Genomic DNA, 23,568 nt, shown 5'->3' with positions numbered 1-23,568 from the left:
CTACATGACTTTTACTTATACTGATTCGCTCTAAGTGCTGTCTATACACTATACTTTTTGTAGTGGAAATACCCCGCCAAATATCACTTGGGTTCTTCCCCACACATCGGAGAAGCGGCCAGACGGGATAAAAGAAAGGCCCAAGACTACATATAAGTCTACTGACTATCAAAAGAGATGCCACGGGAGTCAGAGTTGATGAAAACTCCGCCAGGGTTGAGTTGCCGCGATTAACGATGCTGAGCCAAATGTGGGTGGTCACCCTAGTCACGGGGAAGAAAAGATCACACTTGTTGCCAAACGAGTAAAAGACATGTTGGTAAAATGGAAAAACGAGCTTGAGCGAGAAGTCCTCCGCAGGGTTGAGGAAGTGAAGCACACCGTGGAAAAACTGTGCTTTGGAAAAGTCGGACAGGAGCAACTAAAGCAGGTTGAATTCAAGCGTCTACTTGAAGAGACACTGGTTGTATGCACTGGCTACAAGGACTGTGTCAGCAATGGTCTCTTCAACCACGACCACATGTGGCCACGAACTGATGGGAGAGGTAGCAAGCCTCTGTGCCTCATCTCCTGGGTACCAGATAACTGCCCCAATGGCAACAAGCAAGATTGCTGGTAGGAGTGAGGATCGCTTTAAGAAAAGACTTTGCTCTGGGGAAAATCCCAGACTAAATATGTGGTCTATCTCCCTCCAGCCATTCTCCCTCGACCTAGGGCTCAAGAGAGAGTGGAGGGAAGGGGCTTCTGCCGTAGCTATCCACAAACAGGAGAGGTATGAGATGGGGTCTTTTCCCTGTCTAAAAGCGTGAAAAGACAAGCCTGTCTCTAGCGGGGAGCTGGTTAATCTCAGCATGGGGCAGATTCCACCTGGCTCATTAACTGACTTTAAAAGCCTGCTTGACAGCAGTCTAAGGCTGAGTCCATAGAAGGACAAGCAGCGCTGAGCCGTGCGGACGCTCCGCGCTGAGCCCCTGCATTCTCCATGAGGATGTCTTTAGAGGGGGCTCACGCGAGCGTCCGCAGGCGTGCTGAGGCGCTGGATTTTTCAGCCGACAGCCAAACTGTTTTTCAGAGCGCTGTCGGCTGAAAACATCCAATCAGCGCGGAGCAGCGTCAACGTCACAGCGCCGTGATGTCGGCGCCGTGACGTTGACGTCGGGGGCGATTGGCCCAACCACGTCACTGCCCCGCCTCCCTCAGTCTCCCCCCGCCTCCCGATCGCGCCCGCTGGCTCGCCTGCATGGCATGAAATCGCGCAGATTTCAGCAGGCGAGCCTCAGCGTCAGCGCGGTCCAGCCCTGCTACCCCTTCTATGGCCCCAGCCTAAGGCCCCGCTCCCGCAGTCAGCGCGCTGACAGGCAAATGACCGCTACCTGCGGTCTGTATGGAGCGGGGGAGTGGTTTGTGTGGGGTGGGCGTGATTTGAGCGGGGGGCTCTCGTCCCCCCTCCCTCTCTCACTCAAGAGCCAGGCCAGGCACAGGGATCGGAGCAGGGGGGGGGGAAATCGCTGACACTGCAGACACACAGCTCGGCCCGCAGTACATGAGCAGCGCGTACAACGACGATGCCCCACACTACAGTATATACACACACACACACACACCTCCCGTGGCGAAGAGGAGAGAGTGTGTGGGAGGGAGCAGGGGGGCTCGCTGGATGCTGCAGAGTTTATTTCAAATCGCTGCTTTCCCCCACTCTCTCCTCCCCGCTCCCCGCAGCCTCCCCTCCTCATTGGCTCACAGCCGCACCACGTGACGCGTCGCCGCTTGGGATTACAATTCTCTTGCATCCCCTGGTGGCTGACGCGTCACAGCGTGTAGTGAGCCGTGCAGGGAGGGACCTGCTCGGGAGAATAACATCAGATGGTAAGTAGCGCGCACGCGTCCGCGCGCGCCGCCGGACGCAGTGGGACCAAAGCCTAAGGCTGGGGCTATGGTGCCTTCGCCCGCCCTGAGGCGTGCGGGGGCTGGGAAGTGACCGCGTGATGGAGGGTGCTTTCCCTGGCCATGGTGGACGGGCCGTGGGGAGCGTGCCTAAGGGCGTCACGGAGCTGGTTCGCCCTCATTGGGCGAACTGCTCATGTGACTTGTCTGTTGCGCCAAGAAATCAGTTGAAACTGATTTCTTGCGCAACGCACGGCCCCTCCCGCTTCCGTCCGCACGCCGCATGGGCGCAATCACTGCCTTAAGGCAGTCTTATCGCTCAGCGTGCGGACGCTTCAGCACGGTCTGCTGCACTATGGCCCTAGTCTAGGGCTCTCTATGAAACAAACACACACACACAAGACTGCTACAGAGAGTAGGCTGTGATTGAGTTCTCTCTGGCCCAGGAAGGTACTGGACACTGGGCCGCTGTGTAGAGAAGTCTGCACAAGGACTTTCAGACACCCTACCCCAGCCGACGGTAACTGACCTCCACTCTATTGTATATGTTTGTTGTTGGCAAGAGGCTTAGCCCTCATACCCAGAAACCGAGTCTCTGCGGTTTAGTCAGCACTCCCTATAGGAGCTAGGTCTGTTCATTTTTTCTTTAACACTACTTTTGTTTATTTTTGGTTGTGTAAAACTACGACTAACAAAAGCCTATTTTGAAGTCTCCTCTTTTAAACTCCTGCACACATCTCCTGTAAGCGCCCTGTACCAATCACACACACACACACACACACACACACACACACAGCGCATTGTACCAATCACACACGCACACGGTCCCCTGCACCAAATCAAACACACACACACGGCACCCTGTACCAATCACACACAGCGCCCTGTACCAATCTCACACACATAGCGCCCTGTACCAATCTCACACACATAGCGCCCTGTACCAATCTCACACACACACGGCGCCCTGTACCAATCACACACAGCGCCCTGTACCAATCTCACACACATAGCGCCCTGTACCAATCTCACACACATAGCGCCCTGTACCAATCTCACACACACACGGCGCCCTGTACCAATCACACACAGCGCCCTGTACCAATCTCACACACACACGGCGCCCTGTACCAATCACACACAGCGCCCTGTACCAATCTCACACACACACGGCGCCCTGTACCAATCACACACAGCGCCCTGTACCAATCTCACACACATAGCGCCCTGTACCAATCTCACACACATAGCGCCCTGTACCAATCTCACACACATAGCGCCCTGTACCAATCTCACACACATAGCGCCCTGTACCAATCTCACACACATAGCGCCCTGTACCAATCTCACACACATAGCGCCCTGTACCAATCTCACACACACACGGCGCCCTGTACCACACACACACGGCGCCCTGTACCAATCACACACACACACACACACACACACACACACACACACACACACACACACACACACACACACACAGCGCCCTGTACCAAATCAAACACACGGCGCCCTGTACCAGTTACACACGGCGCCCTGTACCAATCACACACACACGGCGCCCTGTACCACACACGGCGCCCTGTACCAATCTCACACACACACACACACACGGCGCCCTGTACCAATCACACACACACGGCGCCCTGTACCACACACACACGGCGCCCTGTACCAGTTACACACGGCGCCCTGTACCAATCACACACACACGGCGCCCTCTACCACACACGGCGCCCTGTACCAATCACACACACACGGGCGCCCTGTACCACACACACACGGCGCCCTGTACCCATCACACACACACGGCACCCTGTACCCATCACACACACACACGGCGCCCTGTACCCATCACACACAGGGCGCCCTGTACCCATCACACACACAGCGCCCTGTACCCATCACACACACGGCGCCCTGTACCCATCACACACGGCGCCCTGTACCACACACACACAGCGCCCTGTACCACAAACACGGCGCCCTGTACCACAAACACGGCGCCCTGTACCACACACACACACGGCGCCCTGTACCACACACACACAGCGTCCTGTACCACACACACAGCGCCCTGTACCACACACACAGCGCCCTGTACCACACACACACGCGGCGCCCTGTACCACACACACAGCGCCCTGTACCACACACACAGCGCCCTGTACCACACACACACACACACACACACACACACACACAAACACACACACACAGCACCCTGTACCACACACACGGCACCCTGTACCCCACACACTACGCCCTGGAACTGTCAGGGTCACGCCTGGGCCATGCCCCCTTGGCGTGTCACGCCAGCAGTCCGAAGACGCAACAGGCAGCGTAACCGGCCCACCTGGGTCGCGCCTGCTCCACCTCTCCCCGGCGCGTCATGCCAACCATCTCGGGACGCGCAGGGACTCCCGGCGGCGTACGCATCTCACCGCAACAGGCAGTCTGTTCAAACACGCGCGGCCGCCGCTCTGCCTGAAATTCGTGGATTACCCTCAGATGGGCTACACCTGAGCCACAGGTAACGTCCTCCTATCAGCTCTCCTCCTACATCTAACCACTCCCCTCTGCTTCCCTTCCATTGGCTCTTCTCCCTACTTATACCCATTCAGACCCCTGCTTGTTGCATAGCATAAACCTTTGTTAATGCCCCGTGCTCACTGCAGCCTGAGTTCTTGCGTGTATCCTGACTTTGCCCGTATACCGTTGTGACCCCGGCGTGTACCTGGACCTGCCTCTTCTCTACTTCGGCTAGTATTTGGATTCCCGCTCTCTCCTCGACCTCAGCTAATGGACTACGACTATTCTTCCCTCTCCAACCCCAGACCACGGCAAGTACCACGACCTACCTACACTCTCCTACCCTAACCCGGTTATACCTCCTTGACTCTGCTATCCGCACCTGGCCCCGGGGTTGTAGGGCGGCGGTTATACACATCCCCACCTCAGCCCCGCGGTCTAGTCCAGGTTGTAGTGAGCATCCGTGACATTATGCTCAGCCATACAAACCTGGATCCCACTGTGGTGGGTCGACAACTACATGGAGATCCGCACCATGTTTAGACAGGTAGAAGGGTGTCAATCTGAATAATCAGCGTATGGAGGGGTTCCAACGCTCCCCTGACCCGACTTCAGAGTCACGCTTGCCTACTCCTAATCATTATGGGGGCGACCCACTAGGATGTCGGGTCTTCCTCAACCAATATTCTATTAATTTCGAACTTTTACCTGCACATTTCCCTTCCCAACGTTCTAAGGTGGCGTATATAATTTCTCTATTGACGGACGATGCTCTGGCCTGGGCCTCACCTATCTGAGAGCAACGACACATCTAACCTCCCATTTCGACCGATTCACCGCGGAGTTCCGAAGAGTCTTCGACACGCCGGGACGGAAGGTAACCGCAGCTTCCACGCTTCTTAACATCTCACAGGGGAATCGTACTGTGGCCCGCTTCACCCTCGAGTTTCACACCGTCGCCACCGAGACTGGCTGGAATGACGAGGCCTTGACGGTGGCGTTCTGGCAGGGACTGTCCATAAACCTCAAGGACGAACTGGCAGCGCTAGAACATCCCACGGGATTGGAAAGCCTGGTCGCCCTCTGCATACATGTGGACCAACGTCTTCAAGAGAGAAGGATGGAGAGAGGACGGTGTCAACGGAGTACCCACTCAGTGTCCCAGCCAGCCACAGGCCGAAATTTTCCATGTACCCCTGCCGACGAACCCATGCAATTGGGCCTCACACGTTTGTCCACTGGAGAACCACAGCGTAGACGCCGCTCCGGATTATGTTTATACTGTGGTAACAGCGGTCATTTAGTCGCCAACTGCCCCGTGAAGCCGGGAAAAGCCTCTGCCCAGCGAGTGCCGGGAGAACCACACTGGCAACCATCACTTCTCCTCCTCCCAAACTTTCATCCAGGGTCTACATTACCGTCGTGCTGTACGGAGATACCTTCAGAGTTGCTACTCGGGCCTTTCTGTATTCCGGGTCAGTACATCCAAGAGAATTTGCAACGGGGCTTCATCCGAAAATGTTCTTCACCCGCAGGTGCAGGATTCTTTTTCGTAAAGAAGAAGGATGGGTCCCTTAGACGTGCATTAACTACAGGTGGCTCAACAAAATAACGGTTAAAAACCGCTAACCTTGATGTCTGAGTTGTTCGAGAGACTTGAAGGGGCCACGATGTTTACCAAGTTGGACCTACGGGGGGCATACAACTTGATAAGAATCCGTCAGGGGGATGAATGGAAGACAGCTTTCAACACTAGGGACGGCCACTATGAATATTTGGTGATGCCCTTCGGTCTCTGCAACGCACCCGCAGTCTTTCAGGATTTCGTGAACGAGATTTTCAGGGACTTACTCGACCAACACGCGGTCGTATATCTGGATGACATCTTAATATTTTCTAAAAATACATCTGAACACTCGGAACACGTAAAGCAAGTCCTCCAAACTTAGAGCCAACCACCTTTTCGCCAAACTGGAGAAATGCCAGTTTCACCAAACCTCAACTACCTTCTTGGGATACATCATATCCAACACAGGTCTTGCTATGGATCCTGCCAAGGTTAAAGCTATCATAGATTGGCCACGGCCATTATCCCTCAAAGCTGTGCAGAGATTCCTTGGGTTCACAAACTACTACTACCGCAGGTTTATCCAAGGGTTCTCTTCGGTGGTAGCACCCAAAAGGGAGCTGACCCAGCACAATGGTCTCATGACGCAGTCAGAGCTTTTGAAAAACTGAAGAAAGCCTTTATCTCCGCACCCATACTGGTACATCCGGATCCGGCATTGCCCTTCACTCTCGAAGTGGACACCTCGGCTGTCGGAGCAGTGCTCTCTCAGAGAAAAAACCCTCAATCCAGGCTTCAGCCTTGTCATTTTTTTCCAAAAAAATTTCCTCTGCCGAGAAGAATTACGATGTGGGGAATCGGGAGCTCTTGGCTATCAAGATGGCGTTGGAGGAGTGGAGACACCTACTCGAAGGTACAGAGACTCCCATCATCATTATCCTAACTGACCACAATAACCTATTATATATTGAAGGTGCGCTGCGCTTGGGGTCACGACAGGCACGATGGTCCAACTTGATCTTATCTTCCCGGTTCCAAAAATGTAAAAGCAGACGCACTCTCTTGGCAATTTCTAGTGGAGGATAAATCAGAGGATCGCCTGGAGACCATACTCCCCTCGTCCTGCATACTCTCAGCCAGCACCTTCAACGCCCTACCAGACATCACAAGGGCCACAAGCTACATCCTGGAGGGCCTTAGGGTACCAGAGGGTCGCCTCTTCACCCCACCCAGTTTCCACAGACAAGTAATGGAATGGGGCCACTCATCCAAAACAGCAGGTCATCCTGGTACTAGAAGGACTATCGACTTCTTGCAGCGCACCTTCTGGTGGCCAGACATGCGCAAGGACATCAGGATCTTCGTGTCGTCTTGTGCCACTTGCGCCCAGAACAAGACACACCACAATAGACCTCCAGGTCTCTTACAACCCCTTCCTATTCCGGATCGCCCTTGGGCCCATTTGTCATTGGACTTCATTGTGAGTTGCCCAAGTCCAAAAGGGATGGATACTATTCTAGTGGTAGTAGACCGCTTCTCTAAGCAGGCACACTTCATCCCACTCCGGGGCCTACCAGGTGCCGCCAGACTGTCTGAAACATTCATAAAGGACATCTTCAGACATCACGAGACACCGTTAACCATAGTATCAGACTGAGACTCACAGTTCGTCTCCAAGTTCTGGAGGGCTTTCTCAAAAAATTAGGCATCACACTACGGTTTTCTTCGGGCTACCACCCACAGACCAACAGGCAGACTGAAAAGACCTATCAGTCACACGAGTAGTTTATCCGCTGCTTTATCTCGGACGCCCAGGACAATTGGACGGACCTGCTCCCATGGGTAGAAATCGCACACAATAACTTGCGCAACGAATCCACTCAACAATCCCCCTTCTTCATCAACTATGGATTTCATTCCTCCACCCTCCCTTCCTCAGTTCCCACTTCGGGGGTTCCAGCTGTGTAAAACAGGATCCGATACCTTCAGAAATCATGGGAGAAAATGCAAAGTAATTTAAGGCATGCCGCTTTCCTACATAAGAAACACGCCGTCATTGCCCAGAGATCCCTACTTACACTCCTGGACAAAATATCTGGCTTTCTACAAAAAAACATTTGCCTTAACGTATCCTCGCCCAAACTGGCGCCTAGATTCATCGGACCGTTTTCCATCCTAAAAAAAGTCAACCCTGTCGCCTACCGACTGAAGCTACCTCCGACGATGAGAATCCCATCTGTGTTTCACGTGTCACTCTTGAAACCATTCTTACCTGACCCCCAATTGTCCGTCCAGGACATAACACCTCAACCTGTTTTAGTAGAGGGTCAACAGGAGTTCGAGGTCCAGGCTATCATCGACTCTAAGGTATCAAGAGGGAAACTCCAGTACCTGGTGCATTGGAGAGGATTCGGACCCGAGGAGCGTCAGTGGATCCCTCAAGAGCAAATACATGCCTCCAGGCTTACCCGGGATTTTTCAGCACAGGTATCCGTCAAAACCGTCCCGGAGTTGTCCGGAGGCCTCCCCTAAAGAGGGGGTACTGTCAGGGTCGCGCCTGGGCCACGCCCCCTTGGCGCGTCACGCTAGCATTCCGAAGACGCGCGCAGCCGCAACAGGCAGCGTAACCAGACCACCTGGGTCGCGCCTGCTCTACCTCTCCCCGGCGCATCGCGCCAACCATCAGGGGACGCGCAGGGACTCCCGGCGGCACACGCATCTCACCGCAACAGGCAGTCCATTCAAACACGCGCGACCGCCGCTCTGCCTACAATTTGTGGATTACCCTCAGCTGGGCTACACATGAGCCACAGGTAACGTCCTATCAGCTCTCCTCCTACATCTAACCACTCCCCTCTGCTTCCCTTCCATTGGCTCTTCTCCCTACTTATACCCATTCAGCCCTCTGCTTGTTGCATAGCATAAACCTTTGTTAATGCCCCGTGCTCACTGCAGCCTGAGTTCTTGCTTGTATCCTGACTTTGCCCGTTTACCGTTGACCCCGGCGTGTACCTGGACCTGCCTCTTCTCTACCCCTGGACAACGGCTAGTATTTGGATTCCCGCTCTCCCCTCGACCTCGGCTAACGGACTACGACTTTTCTTCTCTCTCCAACCCCGGACCACGGCAAGTACCACGACCTACCTACACTCTCCTACCCTGATCCAGCTATACCACCTTGACTCTGCTATCCGGACGTGGCCCCGTGTTTGCAGGGCGGCGATTATACACCTCAGCCCCGTGGTCTAGTCCAGATTGTAGTGAGCATCCATGACAGTACCACACACACACAGCGCCCTGTACCGTACGCACACACACACACAGCGCCCTGTACCGCGCACACACCACACACACACACACACACACACACACAGCGCCCTGTACCAATCACAAACACATGCGTGCGCACAACAATAGTGCAGATAGAAAGTTATATTTACTTTTTCAAAGTATAAAACCTACAAATTCAAGGCTTACAGGAACTAAGGTACAACGGGCAGCGTTTATAATTGGGTGTCCCGAAAGCCGGGTGGGCGGCAGTCTCACCACTCCAGCTACGTGGACACCAGCCGCCTTCTGGTTTCTATTTCGGACGCCTGTAAACACAGGGTTGATTGTTGTGGATCTTCTCTGCGTCCTCTGTGATCACCGTTAAGGCTTCTAACTGCGCGTTTCGCCAGAAACGGCTTCCTCAGGAGTACAATCCCGCCCTCCGTTTCCGGGCGGCCGAAATAGAAACCAGAAGTGACGTAGCGGGACGCGCAAAGGCGGGTGGGCGGCTGTCTCACCACTCCAGCTACGTGGACACCAGCCGCCTTTGCGCGTCCCGCTACGTCACTTCTGGTTTCTATTTCGGCCGTCCGGAAACGGACTTGAACTCCTGAGGAAGCCGTTTTTGGCGAAACGCGCAGTTAGAAGCCTTAACGGTGATCACAGAGGACGCAGAGAAGATCCACAACAATCCCCCCTCCGTTTACGGGCGGCCGAAATAGAAACCAGAAGGCGGCTGGTGTCCACGTAGCTGGAGTGGTGAGACTGCCGCCCACCCGGCTTTCGGGACACCCAATTATAAACACTGCCCGTTGTACCTTATTTCCTGTAAGCCTTGAATTTGTAGGGTTTATACTTTGAAAAAGTAAATATAACTTTCTATCTGCACTATTGTTGTATCTCTCTCTTCCTGAGAACACCGGGACCACCCACACCAACATCCATCCTGATCCAGAGTGCCACAGATTTGGATATTCCTGTATATTTTTCCAGAATGCGAGTAAAAGCATTGGCGGTTTTCTGAACACGTCCTGTTCCACTTGATATTAGCTGTACTGCTCTATGTAGTTTTTTCTCTCTCACTTGGTACAGTGCCCCGCTCCCCTTACTTTCAGAGAACACACAAACAGCACCCAGAACCAATTACACACACAGTGCCCTGTAAGAACCACACACACACACACACACACACACACACACACACACACAGCGCCCTGTATCAATTAGACACACAGCGCCCTGTACCACACACACATACAGCACCCTGAACCAATCACACACACAGCGCCCTGTATCAATTAGAGACACACAGCGCCCTGTACCACACACACATACAGCACCCTGAACCAATCACACACACAGCGCCCTGTATCAATTAGAGACACACAGCGCCCTGTACCACTCACACACACAGCGCCCTGTACCACTCACACACACAGCGCCCTGTATCAATTAGAGACACACAGCGCCCTGTACCACTCACACATACAGCACCCTGAACCAATCACACACACAGCGCCCTGTATCAATTAGAGACACACAGCGCCCTGTACCACTCACACACACAGCGCCCTGTACCACTCACACACACAGCGCCCTGTATCAATTAGAGACACACAGCGCCCTGTACCACTCACACACACAGCGCCCTGTACCACTCACACACACAGCGCCCTGTATCAATTAGAGACACACAGCGCCCTGTACCACTCACACATACAGCACCCTGAACCAATCATACACGGCGCCCTGTATCATTTAGAGAAACATACAGCGCCTTGTACCAGTCACATACACAGCGCCCTGCACCACTCACACAGTGACCTGTACCAGTCACATACACAGCGCCCTGCACCACTCACACAGTGACCTGTACCAGTCACATACACAGTGCCCTGCACCAGTCACATACACAAGCGCCCTGCACCACTCACACAGTGACCTGTACCAGTCACATACACAAGCGCCCTGTACCAGTCACATACACAGCGCCCTGTACCAGTCACATACACAGCGCCCTGCACCACTCACACAGTGACCTGTACCAATCACATACACAGCGCCCTGCACCACTCACACAGTGACCTGTACCAGTCACATACACAGCGCCCTGCACCACTCACAGTGACCTGTACCAGTCACATACACAGCGCCCTGCACCACTCACACAGTGACCTGTACCAGTCACATACACAGCGCCCTGCACCACTCACAGTGACCTGTACCAATCACATACACAGCGCCCTGCACCACTCACACAGTGACCTGTACCAGTCACATACACAACCGCCCTGCACCACTCACACAGTGACCTGTACCAGTCACATACACAGCGCCCTGCACCACTCACACAGTGACCTGTACCAGTCACATACACAAGCGCCCTGTACCAGTCACATACACAGTGCCCTGCACCACTCACACAGTGACCTGTACCAGTCACATACACAAGTGCCCTGTACCAGTCACATACACAAGTGCCCTGCACCACTCACACAGTGACCTGTACCAGTCACATACACAAGTGCCCTGTACCAGTCACATACACAGTGCCCTGCACCACTCACACAGTGACCTGTACCAGTCACATACACAGCGCCCTGCACCACTCACACAGTGACCTGTACCAGTCACATACACAGCGCCCTGTACCAGTCACATACACAGTGCCCTGTACCAGTCACATACACAAGCGCCCTGCACCACTCACACAGTGACCTGTACCAGTCACATACACAAGCGCCCTGTACCAGTCACATACACAGTGCCCTGCACCACACACACTGTGACCTGTACCAGTCACATACACAGCGCCCTGCACCACTCACACAGTGACCTGTACCAGTCACATACACAAGTGCCCTGTACCAGTCACATACACAGCGCCCTGCACCACTCACACAGTGACCTGTACCAGTCACATACACAGCGCCCTGCACCACTCACACAGTGACCTGTACCAGTCACATACACAGCGCCCTGCACCACTCACACAGTGACCTGTACCAGTCACATACACAGCGCCCTGCACCACTCACACAGTGACCTGTACCAGTCACATACACAAGCGCCCTGTACCAGTCACATACACAAGCGCCCTGCACCACTCACACAGTGACCTGTACCAGTCACATACACAAGCGCCCTGTACCAGTCACATACACAAGCGCCCTGTACCAGTCACATACACAAGCGCCCTCCACCACTCACACTGTGACCTGTACCAGTCACATACACAGCGCCCTGCACCACTCACACAGTGACCTGTACCAGTCACATACACAGCGCCCTGCACCACTCACACAGTGACCTGTACCAGTCACATACACAGCGCCCTGCACCACTCACACAGTGACCTGTACCAGTCACATACACAGCGCCCTGCACCACTCACACAGTGACCTGTACCAGTCACATACACAGCGCCCTGCACCACTCACACAGTGACCTGTACCAATCACATACACAGCGCCCTGCACCACTCACACAGTGACCTGTACCAATCACATACACAGCGCCCTGCACCACTCACACAGTGACCTGTACCAGTCACATACACAGCGCCCTGCACCACTCACAGTGACCTGTACCAGTCACATACACAGCGCCCTGCACCACTCACACAGTGACCTGTACCAATCACATACACAGCGCCCTGCACCACTCACACAGTGACCTGTACCAATCACATACACAGCGCCCTGCACCACTCACACAGTGACCTGTACCAGTCACATACACAGCGCCCTGTACAAATCCCCCCCCTCCCCCCCACACACACACACACACACACACACACACACACCTCACCTTTTGTAGGCTGCTGGGGTTCAGCTGAGTCTTGTCAATGATCTTTATAGCCACCTGCGGACACAGCAGAGGGAGCAAGTGTCACATACACAGTTCTCTCTCCACCACTCCCCTCTCAATCTCTCACCCTCACATTTTGTCCCCTCTCCCCCCTTCGACACCCTCCCACACCATATTTGCTCTCTCCTCAATATCCTCCTCTCTCACTATTTTCCTCTCTCCTCCTTCAATGGCCTCTCACACAGCCCCCCCCTCCCCACCCCTCTCACCTCTCTCCCGGTCAGTACGTGTCTGGCCAGTTTGACCTTGGCAAAGTTGCCCTTGCCAATGGTTCTCAGAAGTCTGTAGTTACCGACGTGCGGCTCCTCGGGGGCGGAGCTACGGGACCTGGCTCCCGTGGGTCGGGGCGTCCAGGAAGAGGAGGTGGGGCCTTTGTCAGAGCGGGTGGAGCCAGGCTGGGGGGGTGGATACAGAGTGTGAGCCGAAATATAAGACATATCATATAACAAAATATATACACACACACACACACACACACACAAAGACGATCACCTTAATATAATACAGTCCAGTTATAAATAAGACGTCCCACTAATAAGCTATTTCCCCTTATATTTTAGGACACCCTCTTATATATTAGATATCCCACTTATAAATAAGTAGTCCACCCCTTAAAGACATCTCCTGTATATTAGACGTATATCTTTTTTCAACCTCTTCTACTATGTAACTATGTAGTCAAGTCACTTACAAATAAGCCATGCCACTATCATTATAAAGGAGACACCGCCCCATTATTAGACGTTACCAACCATAAATTAGATGCCACCTCTCTATTATAGACGTATTCCTCCCTATTGTAAATAAAAAGCCCCATCATATGGATATACCCCCCATCATATCAAGACACACCTATTATATAGATGCCTCCCCCGTTATATAGACGCCCTCCCTCTACTATATAGACACTCTCCCCCTATTTTATAGCAAAGCCCTTCCCCCTATGATATAGGGACCCCACCCTCGTATTAAATAGAGATGCCCTTCCCATCAAATAAGAAGTGCCCCCCCATGATAAAGACTTCTTCCCCTTTATTGTAAATGAGAAGTCCTCCACTGTTATATAGAGATATCTCCCCCTATTAAATACAAACACCCTTCATTATAGAGTCACCTCCACATATTATATGCCCCCATTGTACAATAGACGCCCTCCCCTATCGTAAATGAGATGCCATTCCCAGCTATTGCATAGACTTCCCCGTTATGTAGACACACCCATCATAAATGAGACGCCTTCCACGATCATAAATGAGGCCCTTCCCTTTTATATGAATACGCCCTCCCCCTTTCATGAGGCCCACCCATATGCTATAGACACCCCACCTATTATAAATAACCCCCCATGGTTTCTGATTCATACGGATGCGTCAGAATGGACAGCGTTCCAGTTTGATATGGTGTTGAGAGAATGTTTTGGAGGGGTTGGGGAAATTAGTGGGGTCCCTTAGGTCTCATTCATTCCGGATTGATGCAGTCACGATGGTGGCTAGGTTGGGTTTAAAGTGAGGCAACCATTAAAAAGGAGTTATAGATGGTCGTCGGGTAGATACAAAGTCCGTCAGGAGGCGGTTTTGTCCTGGAAAGGCGTCAGGGGCGAAGTGGAATCACCTGCTGCCCAATATGTTGGTAGGGAGGAAGCAAAGTGGTATACCTGATATTTTGTTGGTACATTTAGGGTATAATGATATAGTGCCAGTTAAGACCGCATAGCTTATTCAAGGTTAAAGGGGTTTATTGTCTCAGATATATTTATGTTTGCGAACACTGTTTTGGTTTACTCCAGGATGATACTTAAGAAATATTGGAGAGGCACTAAACTTGGGAAGCTGTGGAGAAAGTAGGAATAGAGCTATGTCTGCATTTGTGAGGGCAATAGGTGTTGTCTTGAGGCATAGGGAGCTGGAGGGGGATCCCGAGGTTTATTCCTGCAGGATGAGTGAGGTGCACCTGTCTGAAATTAGAGGGAACACAGAAGAATTCTGCTGCCAGTGCTCAAGGGCCAAAGCGTAGAATGTCTTATTCTTAGAACATAAATGGCACACGTCTGCAGCATATAACTATCACTCTAAACAAGCGTATTAAGCGGACCCAGTGGAGCAGGCTGGGGGGAGGGGTAAGGTGAGGTAACGCCAAGAGTCGCCTACCATCCAGAGAACAGCCAGGCTGACGCTATGTCACCCACCGTCCCCTCTGCCAATGATAATACCTGCTGTCACACTGCTTGATCCGGTGTAGCCAAAGAGATAAAGGTGAAGCACCGTTGAGTGAATGCCTGCAGTGATGTGTGTCCTGGAATCCACGTGCAACCAGCAAAGGTACCGGAACAGCCAAACGAAGAAGCGGAGCACTGAGGTAAGTAGAGAACCACACGCAGCTCTAACAAAAAACGACTAATTTATTGAAAAAAAGGGAACAAACATCATGAAGCTAAGAACCTCTTACGGGATGAAACGCGTAAGAGGTTCTTAGCTTCATGATGTTTGTTCCCTTTTTTTCAATAAATTAGTCATTTTTTGTTAGAGCTACGTGTGGTTCTCTACTTACCTCAGTGCACCGCTTCTTCGTTTGGCTGTTCCTGTCTGAAATTAGACTGCATATTTTTAATGCAGGGTTGAAGGATGCCTGGCATCTGGCCTTGAGGCCTGGTGGCGGGGCAAGGCCTGACTAAAGTTAGCCGGCGTTGTCCTGTGGCAGGGGGACTTGTTGGATGGCTAGTTCCAATATTTAGGTGGGTATAGATAGAGAGGGAATGCCAGAATCCCAGTACCTTGCGACTTAAGGGATTTAGGGTGTCCTCTTCAGAAAGTGTCGTACTGAGGCCCATGTAGACCGGCGCCAGTTAGTTGAAAGATTACTAGACGCAGCCGAGTCTGATTACCTGAATAACGCAGGCACTGTTTGTTCCATATGTTGAGTCTGTAGCAAGGTTTTTTGGGGGCTGGGGGGGGGGGGTTTGCTCTTACCTCACTTTTTGCCATACTCTACTTTTCCATCTAACCTCCTCCCTATCCCTAACTCTATTCACATATCTCCATCTCTCATTTCTTCTTCACTTCTCTGGTCTCATTAACCATTTTCCTACCTGTACACCCTTCTGCCACTCGGCAATACACCCCGGAACTTAGACACACCTACAAATCCTCCTCACATCTATTCTGGGAATATTTCTCCCAATCCTGGACCCCATCTAATTACCACCTGCTCCGGTCCTCGCCTCCCAGTTGCTAATCGCCCTTCTTGTGGTGCAACCTCAGACCTAACCCATGCCTACTTCCCTCTCTCCTTTGCGTTGTTATGCCCGTTCCCTTTTCAACAAGTTTCTTTGTGTATATGACATCTTTTTTTCTCATGCTCTCTGCTACCTCTTTGCTATAACTGAAACTTGTCTCACCCTGTATGACTCTGCACTGGATACTGCCCTATCCAACAGTGTATTTTCTTTCTCCCACACAACTTGCCCTGATGGCAGAAGTGGAGGTGTAGAACTTCTCCCTTTGTCCCACTCTCTTTCCGTTCCTTCATTGGAGGCTCACACTGTCCATCTTTTTTCTCCTCTCCATGTGGCTGCCATCTATCAGTCCCCTACTTCTACCTTTCTCTCCGATTTTGAATCTGTGCTTTCCTTTCACTCCTGACTCTGTTTCTCTCCCATTTAAAGACTTCAATTGCCATATTGATGACCCCTCTCTCTTTTGGGCTTCCATACTCTTCCTTTGGCTTTTACCAATGGACTGATGCCAGCGCGCTCAAGGGTGGCCACTATCTTCATCTGGTTTTCCCCAAAGAAAATATTTTTCTACTTCCACTTTTCTGACCATCATCTCATTTACTGTCTCAATACTTGTTTTCTTCTACTCCATTACCCCCTAATTTTTGCAGTGATCCGCATCCCATTAACCTACCAGTTCTAGTCTCCTCCCTACTCTACTACAACCTTGTAAATGCACAAAACTCTGCCCTATCCTCCTCTTGATTTACATCTACAAGCTCCTCCTCTTCTCTGCCTTTCTCACCACTGTAACCACACACTCATGCTCTTCTCCTGCACGTGCTCCTGAATGCCTCAAGAGGAACTCTACTCTCGCGGACTTCCTCCCCTACATATTTATCCTATCTTGTTTCAACTCTGCTCTCTCCCAGTCTAATCAAAGCGACTTTGTCACTAATCAACATTTCAGTCCAACCCATGCCGTCTCTTCTCTGTCTTTGACACTCTCCTCAGACCTCCATCTGTAAGCCGTTTTTCTTCCTACATTTCACCTCAAGACTTTGCAGACTATTTCATTAACTAGGTATATCCCATTTGCCAAGTCATTCCCTCTGCATCCTCCTCATACTGTACACTACCTCTTCCTAATTCTCCACCTGCCTTCCTTGACTCATTTCCTGTCAGAGAGGAGGGAGTGCCCTGTTGCTCTCCTTCTCTCCCTTTACCACTTGACCCTGTTGCCTCACGCCTCTTGCTTCCACTTAAATCACTACACTTACCTCCATTTTTAACTCCTCCCTCTGATTAGGTACCTTTCCTACCTCCTTCAAACATGCAATAGTTCCAACTATTCTAAAAAAAATAATACACTTGACCTAACCTTTGTCTAACTATCTCCCTCCTGCTTTTTGCCTCCAAACTCCTTGAACGCCTTGTATTCTCTCTCTTGCTCCATTTTATTACCTCTTGTTCGCTCCTAGATCCTCTGCAATCCGGCTTCTGCACTGCTCACTTTACTGAAACAGCCCTGACCAAATTAACTAATGACCTTCATGCTCCCAAAGACCAAAGTCATTACACCCTGCTTATATTACTTGACCTCTGAAGCCTTAGATACTGTGGACTCCTCTCTTCTCACTCTCCATATTCTTGCTATCTGTAACAAACATCTATCCTAGATTTCCTCTTACATCTCCCATCTTACTTTCACCGTCTCTGTTGCCGTGCCCCAGGAGTTTGTCCTGGGACCTCCTCTCTTTACACACGCTCTCTAGGTGACCTCTTTTGGGTTCAAATATAACCTCCATGCTGACGACACACAAAATTTACTTGCCAAACCTTACATCTGCTCTCCAGAACAAAGTCTCTGAATTTCTCTCGATATATCAGCCTGGGTGGCCTCATGTCGACTCAAACATATGTCGAAGACAGATCTCCTCATACTTCTTCCCAAGCCTCACCCTACTTTCCCCTTCTCCATTACTGTTAGCAGCACTATCATACACCCAGTATCGCATGCACGCTGCCTGTCGACATTATACTCCTCCCTTAAATCCACAATCGCCATCACCTGTTGATTTGCCCCATGTAACTCACTTTTCACCGAGTTTTCACTGTCGCTTAACTGCGAAAACTCTAATGCATGCCCTCATTTTCTCCTATCTTGACTATTGTAACCTTCTTCTGCCCGGTCTTCCTGCCTCTCAACCTTACAATCTATCCTAAACACAGTTGCTAGAATCACTTCAATCCCCCCTAAATCGGTCTTTGCCCTGCCGAAATCCCTCTCCTGGATTCCCATTGAAACCTGTGCCAAGCACTTCTCTGCCCCTTCTTTCATCTCAGCCCTAATTTTTCGCTCTACACCTACTTGCTTCTTGCGTTCTGTTCTGCTCAAGGATGTCTTCCGTCTACCCCTTTTGTATCTAAAGCCCTCTCCCGTCCAAAACTTTTCACTTACTTCCCCACACCTCTGGAATACCTTTCCCCTCAATATCTGACAAGCAACTTCTCTCTCCACCTTCAAGGACCATCTTTAAGGGCACCTCTTTAACGAAGCATTGCCGCAAGTTTCCCCTACTTGCCACTTAGATTGTAAGCGGACAGTGCAGGGACTCCCTGTTGTAATGTTCCCATTATGTCTCATGTTATTTTGTTGCATGTATTACTGCATTGAAGCGCTATGTACATGGATCGCCCCCCATTATAGAGATGCCTCCCTATTATATCATCTATTATAGAAGTCACCTATATCAAAAATGAGATCTCCCTCCTATTAGAAATAAAACCTCCCCCCTATTAGAAATTACACACCCACTATTAGAAATTAGATGCCCCTCCCTATTAGAAATGAGACACCCCCCTTTTAGAAATGACACCTTTCCCATTAAAAATAATAATGCCCCCTTAAGTAGACACGTATCCCAATATTATAAATGAAACGCCTCACCTATTAAATAGAGACGCCCTCACCTTTCATAAAGAGATGCCCCCCCACCCCATTATACAGAGGCACATCTCCCTATTAGAGATGTTCGCCCCTATTATTTAGAGGCGCCTCCACCTACTATAGAGATGTGCCCCGTATTACATAATGCACCCCCATATTGTATAAGGGCCCCCCCATTGTAAATGATGTAGACGCCCGCCAATTACATAGAGGCACGTCACCTCCCAATTATAAATAAGTACCCCCCCCCCTCTATTTATATACAGGCCCTCCTCCCTATTAGAGAGAGAGAGAGAGAGAGAGAGAGAGAGAGAGAGAGAGAGAGAGAGAGAGTGTGAGTGAGTGAGTGAGTGAGTGTGTGTGTGTCCCATTATAAATTAGGCCTTACCCCTATTTTAAAGTAAACATCCTCCCCTATTATAAATGAGACCTCCCCCTTATAAAAGAGACATCTCAATATATAATGAGACACCCCCTTTTAAAAAAGGGACATCTTCATATACAAACTAGATTGCTTTCCATCAACGAGACATATCTATATATACACACACACGAGACACCCCTCCGCGAATGAGAGCGCCCCTCCCAGGTGAAAGAGACAGCCACCAATTAAAAACTGCACAATCGAGACACCCCCTTCCCAACAAACAAGACATCCTTATAAACACGAGACCGACCCCCCTCACCCCGGGTGCGAGACCTCTCACCGTGTCAGAGATCCGCTCGCTGACAGTGGAAACACGAGACATCTTCAGCCGAGGAAAGAGCGCTCCGACCAGCGGGGGCCCTCAATTAGACATCCTGCGCTCAACAGGGCGGCCCCTGCACTCTCGTACGTCTCCAGCGCTCTAATGCCAGACCTTTGCTCTTGCTCTCTCCGGCCCCCTGCTCTCTCCGGCCACCTGCGCTCTCATAAAAACCCTGGCACTCTAATAGCATCCCTTGCGCTCTTATCTGATGGCCTGGCAGTCTGATCGTCCTTCTGGGTGTCTCGAATGACACAGGCAGCTCCTCGGCGTCTCAGAGAGGGCGCGAGTGGTCTCTTGGCGATGGTCTCGCTCATACAGCTAGGCTCTCTCTCTACAGGATGCTCTCACAACCCCTCGATGTCTCTCCATTGCCCTATTTCCAAATCGGCATGTATTTCACTCGACTGTCTATTTCCCCATGGCTGTCTTTTTTTTTTTCCTCCCAGACTCTCTGGCTGTCTTTCTCTAGTTGACTGTCTCTTTCTCTCTGACTAGCTGGCTGTCTCTTTTTTTATTTTTTCCCCTCTCTATCTTTCCCTGGTTATGTGCCTGCCTCTCTCTCTCTCTAGCTGTCTCTCTGGGCTGGGCTCAGCACTCAGACAGTCTCCCCTCCCCCCTCCTCTCTCCAGCCTCTTAAAGAGACAGACACACCGAGACTTCACAATGAATGGGAGGCGTGAGACAGTAGGGAGGAGACAGAACTAGTCACAGAAGGGAGGGGTTAAGCGCTCTGCAGTTTCCTCTCTCTGGCAGGGAAGGGGTTAACATACCCCCCACGACACCTCTTTAGCAGGTACGCCACCTATTTTTTTTATGTCCTGTACCAATTAAAATCAGCTCTGCGTATTGTACAGTCAGTCCTCGGTTATCCAACGCAATCCGCTCTGGAAGTAGCGTTGGATAGTGAAACCGTTGTAAAGCGAGTCCCATGTTAATCAGTGGCGGTGAGTGCTGGATAACGCATTCCGGCGTTGTAAAACGGCCCATAGGGCTGCATTGTAAAGCGTTGGATATGCCATTCGTTGTAAAGTGAAACGTTGGATAACGGGGACTACCTGTACCGATTTCTGCCTGTGCGTGAAAGCCAAGCAGCGCGGCACGGCCTGACTCCCATTGGCCGAACCTCGGAACCTTCAGCATATGACAGCAGCTGGGAGATTGATGACTGAGTTGCTAAGTGATCAGCGGGTTATAGTGAAGTAATCGCCATGTCTGTGTTATGTATATATTAGTACATACCCGCGCCGGGCACAACATCAAGAACGTCAAAGTGTTTTATTCAGAAAGTGAACTTGGCATATAATAAATGGCCTGTGTTATGGAGCCTTCATGTGAGCTTGTAAACTCCTGTATTTCACATTGACGGAGGAACGAAAGTGTACCTATTTCCATGTTGGAGGGTGCAGGTTAAGCGCAGTGCAGGTTTTTCTCTGGCAGGGACGAGGTTAAGCACAGTGCAGGCTTTTCTCTGGCAGGAGAGGGGTTAAGCGCTCTGCAGGGTTCTGGCAGGAGGCGGGTTAAGAACTGCAGGTTTCTCTGGCAGGAGAGGGGTTAAGCGCTCTGCAGGTTTCTGGCAGGAGGCGGGTTAAGAACTCTGCAGGTTTCTCTCTGGCAGAGGAGGGGTTAAGTGCTCTGCAGGTCTGTGGCAGCAGAGGGGTTAAGTGCTCTGCAGGTCTCTGGCAGGTGAAGGGTTAAGCGTTCTGCATCTCTCTTCCCTAGCAGGGTATAGCGCTATGCAGATCTCTCTGGCAGAGGAGGAGTTAAACGCTCTTTAGGTCTCTGGCAGCAGAGGGGTTAAGCCGCTCTGCAGGTCTCGCTCTCTGACAGGGGAGGGGTTAAGCACTCTGCAGGGCCATGATTGGCTTGGGGGGAGACCTAGCGACAGCTATTCGCCCAACCAGAGAAGGGGGCGGAGTTAGCAACTCACTAACCATGGGCTATTGACGAGTGCTAAGCCCCGCCTCTGTGGGAGGGATAATGTATGCGCAGGTAGAGGTCAGGGGCTGATGGGTAATTTATGCATATAGGACAAAGACGCTCCCCCCCCCTGATTTTTTTCCATTGGAACAACCTGAGATAGACTAGGATCGAGCGAGAGCATACCAAAAGAGAGTGCAGGGGGTGGGGAGCTGCAGAGAGAGTGCCCTGAGATAAGAGACAGCTGCTTCTCATTATGACCTGGTAGATTATTCTGTATTTCTATGGACTGTGAATCCTCTGTCTTACTAAAACTTGAGACTGCTCTGTCTCAGCTTGCCCTGGGAAACCACTTTTTAAAGCAGAAACTGCTCCATCTCACCCTAAGATCAAAGACTGCTCTATAAGCAAAGAGAAGCTCTACCTCACCCTGACCTGAGAAATTCTTCTGTTTAAGGTTGCGTCCCCGCCGGCGCTAAGCGCGCGGTGCTTGATGCTTTTACTTACATATGTTAATATGTGGAAGTCCCCGCTCACGCGGTGCGCACGCTCACCCAAGCTTGGCGCTTGAGTGAACAAATTTTTTTTACTTTCAAGCACACTCAACTCGCCCGCAATGCCCCCCCCCCTTACCCCCCCCCCCCCCCCCGCACGCGCTTGCGAAATAGGCAGGACACCCGGCGCTCATGCTTAGAGAGTTGGTGACGTCACCGCTCTCAAGCATGAGCGCGGTCAGTGCCAGCGGGGACGCAGCCTCACTCTGAACTGAGACTCTGCTCCATAAGCAAAGCTTCTGCTCCTTCTCACCCTCACATTAGAGACAGCTGCTTCTCAATATGACCTTGAGAGCCGGTTCAGTATTCCTAGGGCAGTGATTTTCAACCTATTTTTGGTTAATGAAACCTAGAATTAGATTGTGAAATTCTGGGGAACCCAACCCTCTCCCTTCCCATCTGTCTGTCTCTCCCTCTTCCCCCTTTCACTCTCCCTTTTTTCTCCCACCCCCTTTCACACTTCCACCTTTCTCTGTCCCCCCCCCCTTACATTCCCTCCCTCTCCCCCCCCCTTACGCTCCCTCATGCTCTACACCTCTTCCCCCTTACACTCGCCCTCTCTCTTTTCCCCTTACATTCTCTCGCCTCCTTACTTTCCCCCTCTCTCTTGCCCCCTCACACTCTCCCCCTAACTCTTGCCCCCTTGCACCATACCCCCCTTTCTATTACACACACATCTTGGGGCCTGCGGTGCTGCGCCGGTCCGCAGCTCCCTCCTTTCAGCCGGATGTTGAACGCGACTTCCGGTGCCGATAGGAGCAGGGAGAGGAAGGATCGTAGTGAGCGAGGGGGCTGTTGCTGCTGAACTAGGGAGCCACCACTCCACCGGGCCTGGATCAGCTCGGAGAGTTGTCACAGCTCTCTCCCCCTCCCCCCTGGTGACCACGGAACCTCTGAGGCGTGCCTACGGAACCCCTGAGGCGTGCCTACGGAACCCCTGAGGCGTGCGTACGGAACCTCTGAGGCGTGCGTACGGAACCTCTGAGGCGTGCGTACGGAACCTCTGAGGCGTGCCTACGGAACCCCTGAGGCGTGCCTACGGAACCCCTGAGGCGTGC

At 51.6% G+C, this 23,568-nt stretch overlaps 1 protein-coding gene across 1 annotated transcript in view; it reads right to left on the bottom strand.

Moving 5' to 3' along the window:
• The window catches only part of MARK4 (microtubule affinity regulating kinase 4), a 35,914-nt gene extending 13,667 nt beyond the window's left edge, over window positions 1–22,247 (bottom strand). The window contains 3 exon segments of the mRNA XM_075608776.1: window positions 13,070–13,123; window positions 13,339–13,524; window positions 19,977–22,247. Coding sequence (XP_075464891.1) covers window positions 13,070–13,123; window positions 13,339–13,524; window positions 19,977–20,039 — 303 coding nt within the window. The 5' untranslated portion in view covers window positions 20,040–22,247.
• Window positions 22,248–23,568: the final 1,321 nt, after the last annotated feature.

The sequence above is a fragment of the Ascaphus truei genome, chromosome 7 (assembly GCF_040206685.1).
Source record: "Ascaphus truei isolate aAscTru1 chromosome 7, aAscTru1.hap1, whole genome shotgun sequence".
Taxonomy (NCBI): domain Eukaryota; kingdom Metazoa; phylum Chordata; class Amphibia; order Anura; family Ascaphidae; genus Ascaphus; species Ascaphus truei.
Note: the sequence above shows the minus strand (reverse complement) of the source record. Positions and strands in the feature narration are given on the sequence as shown.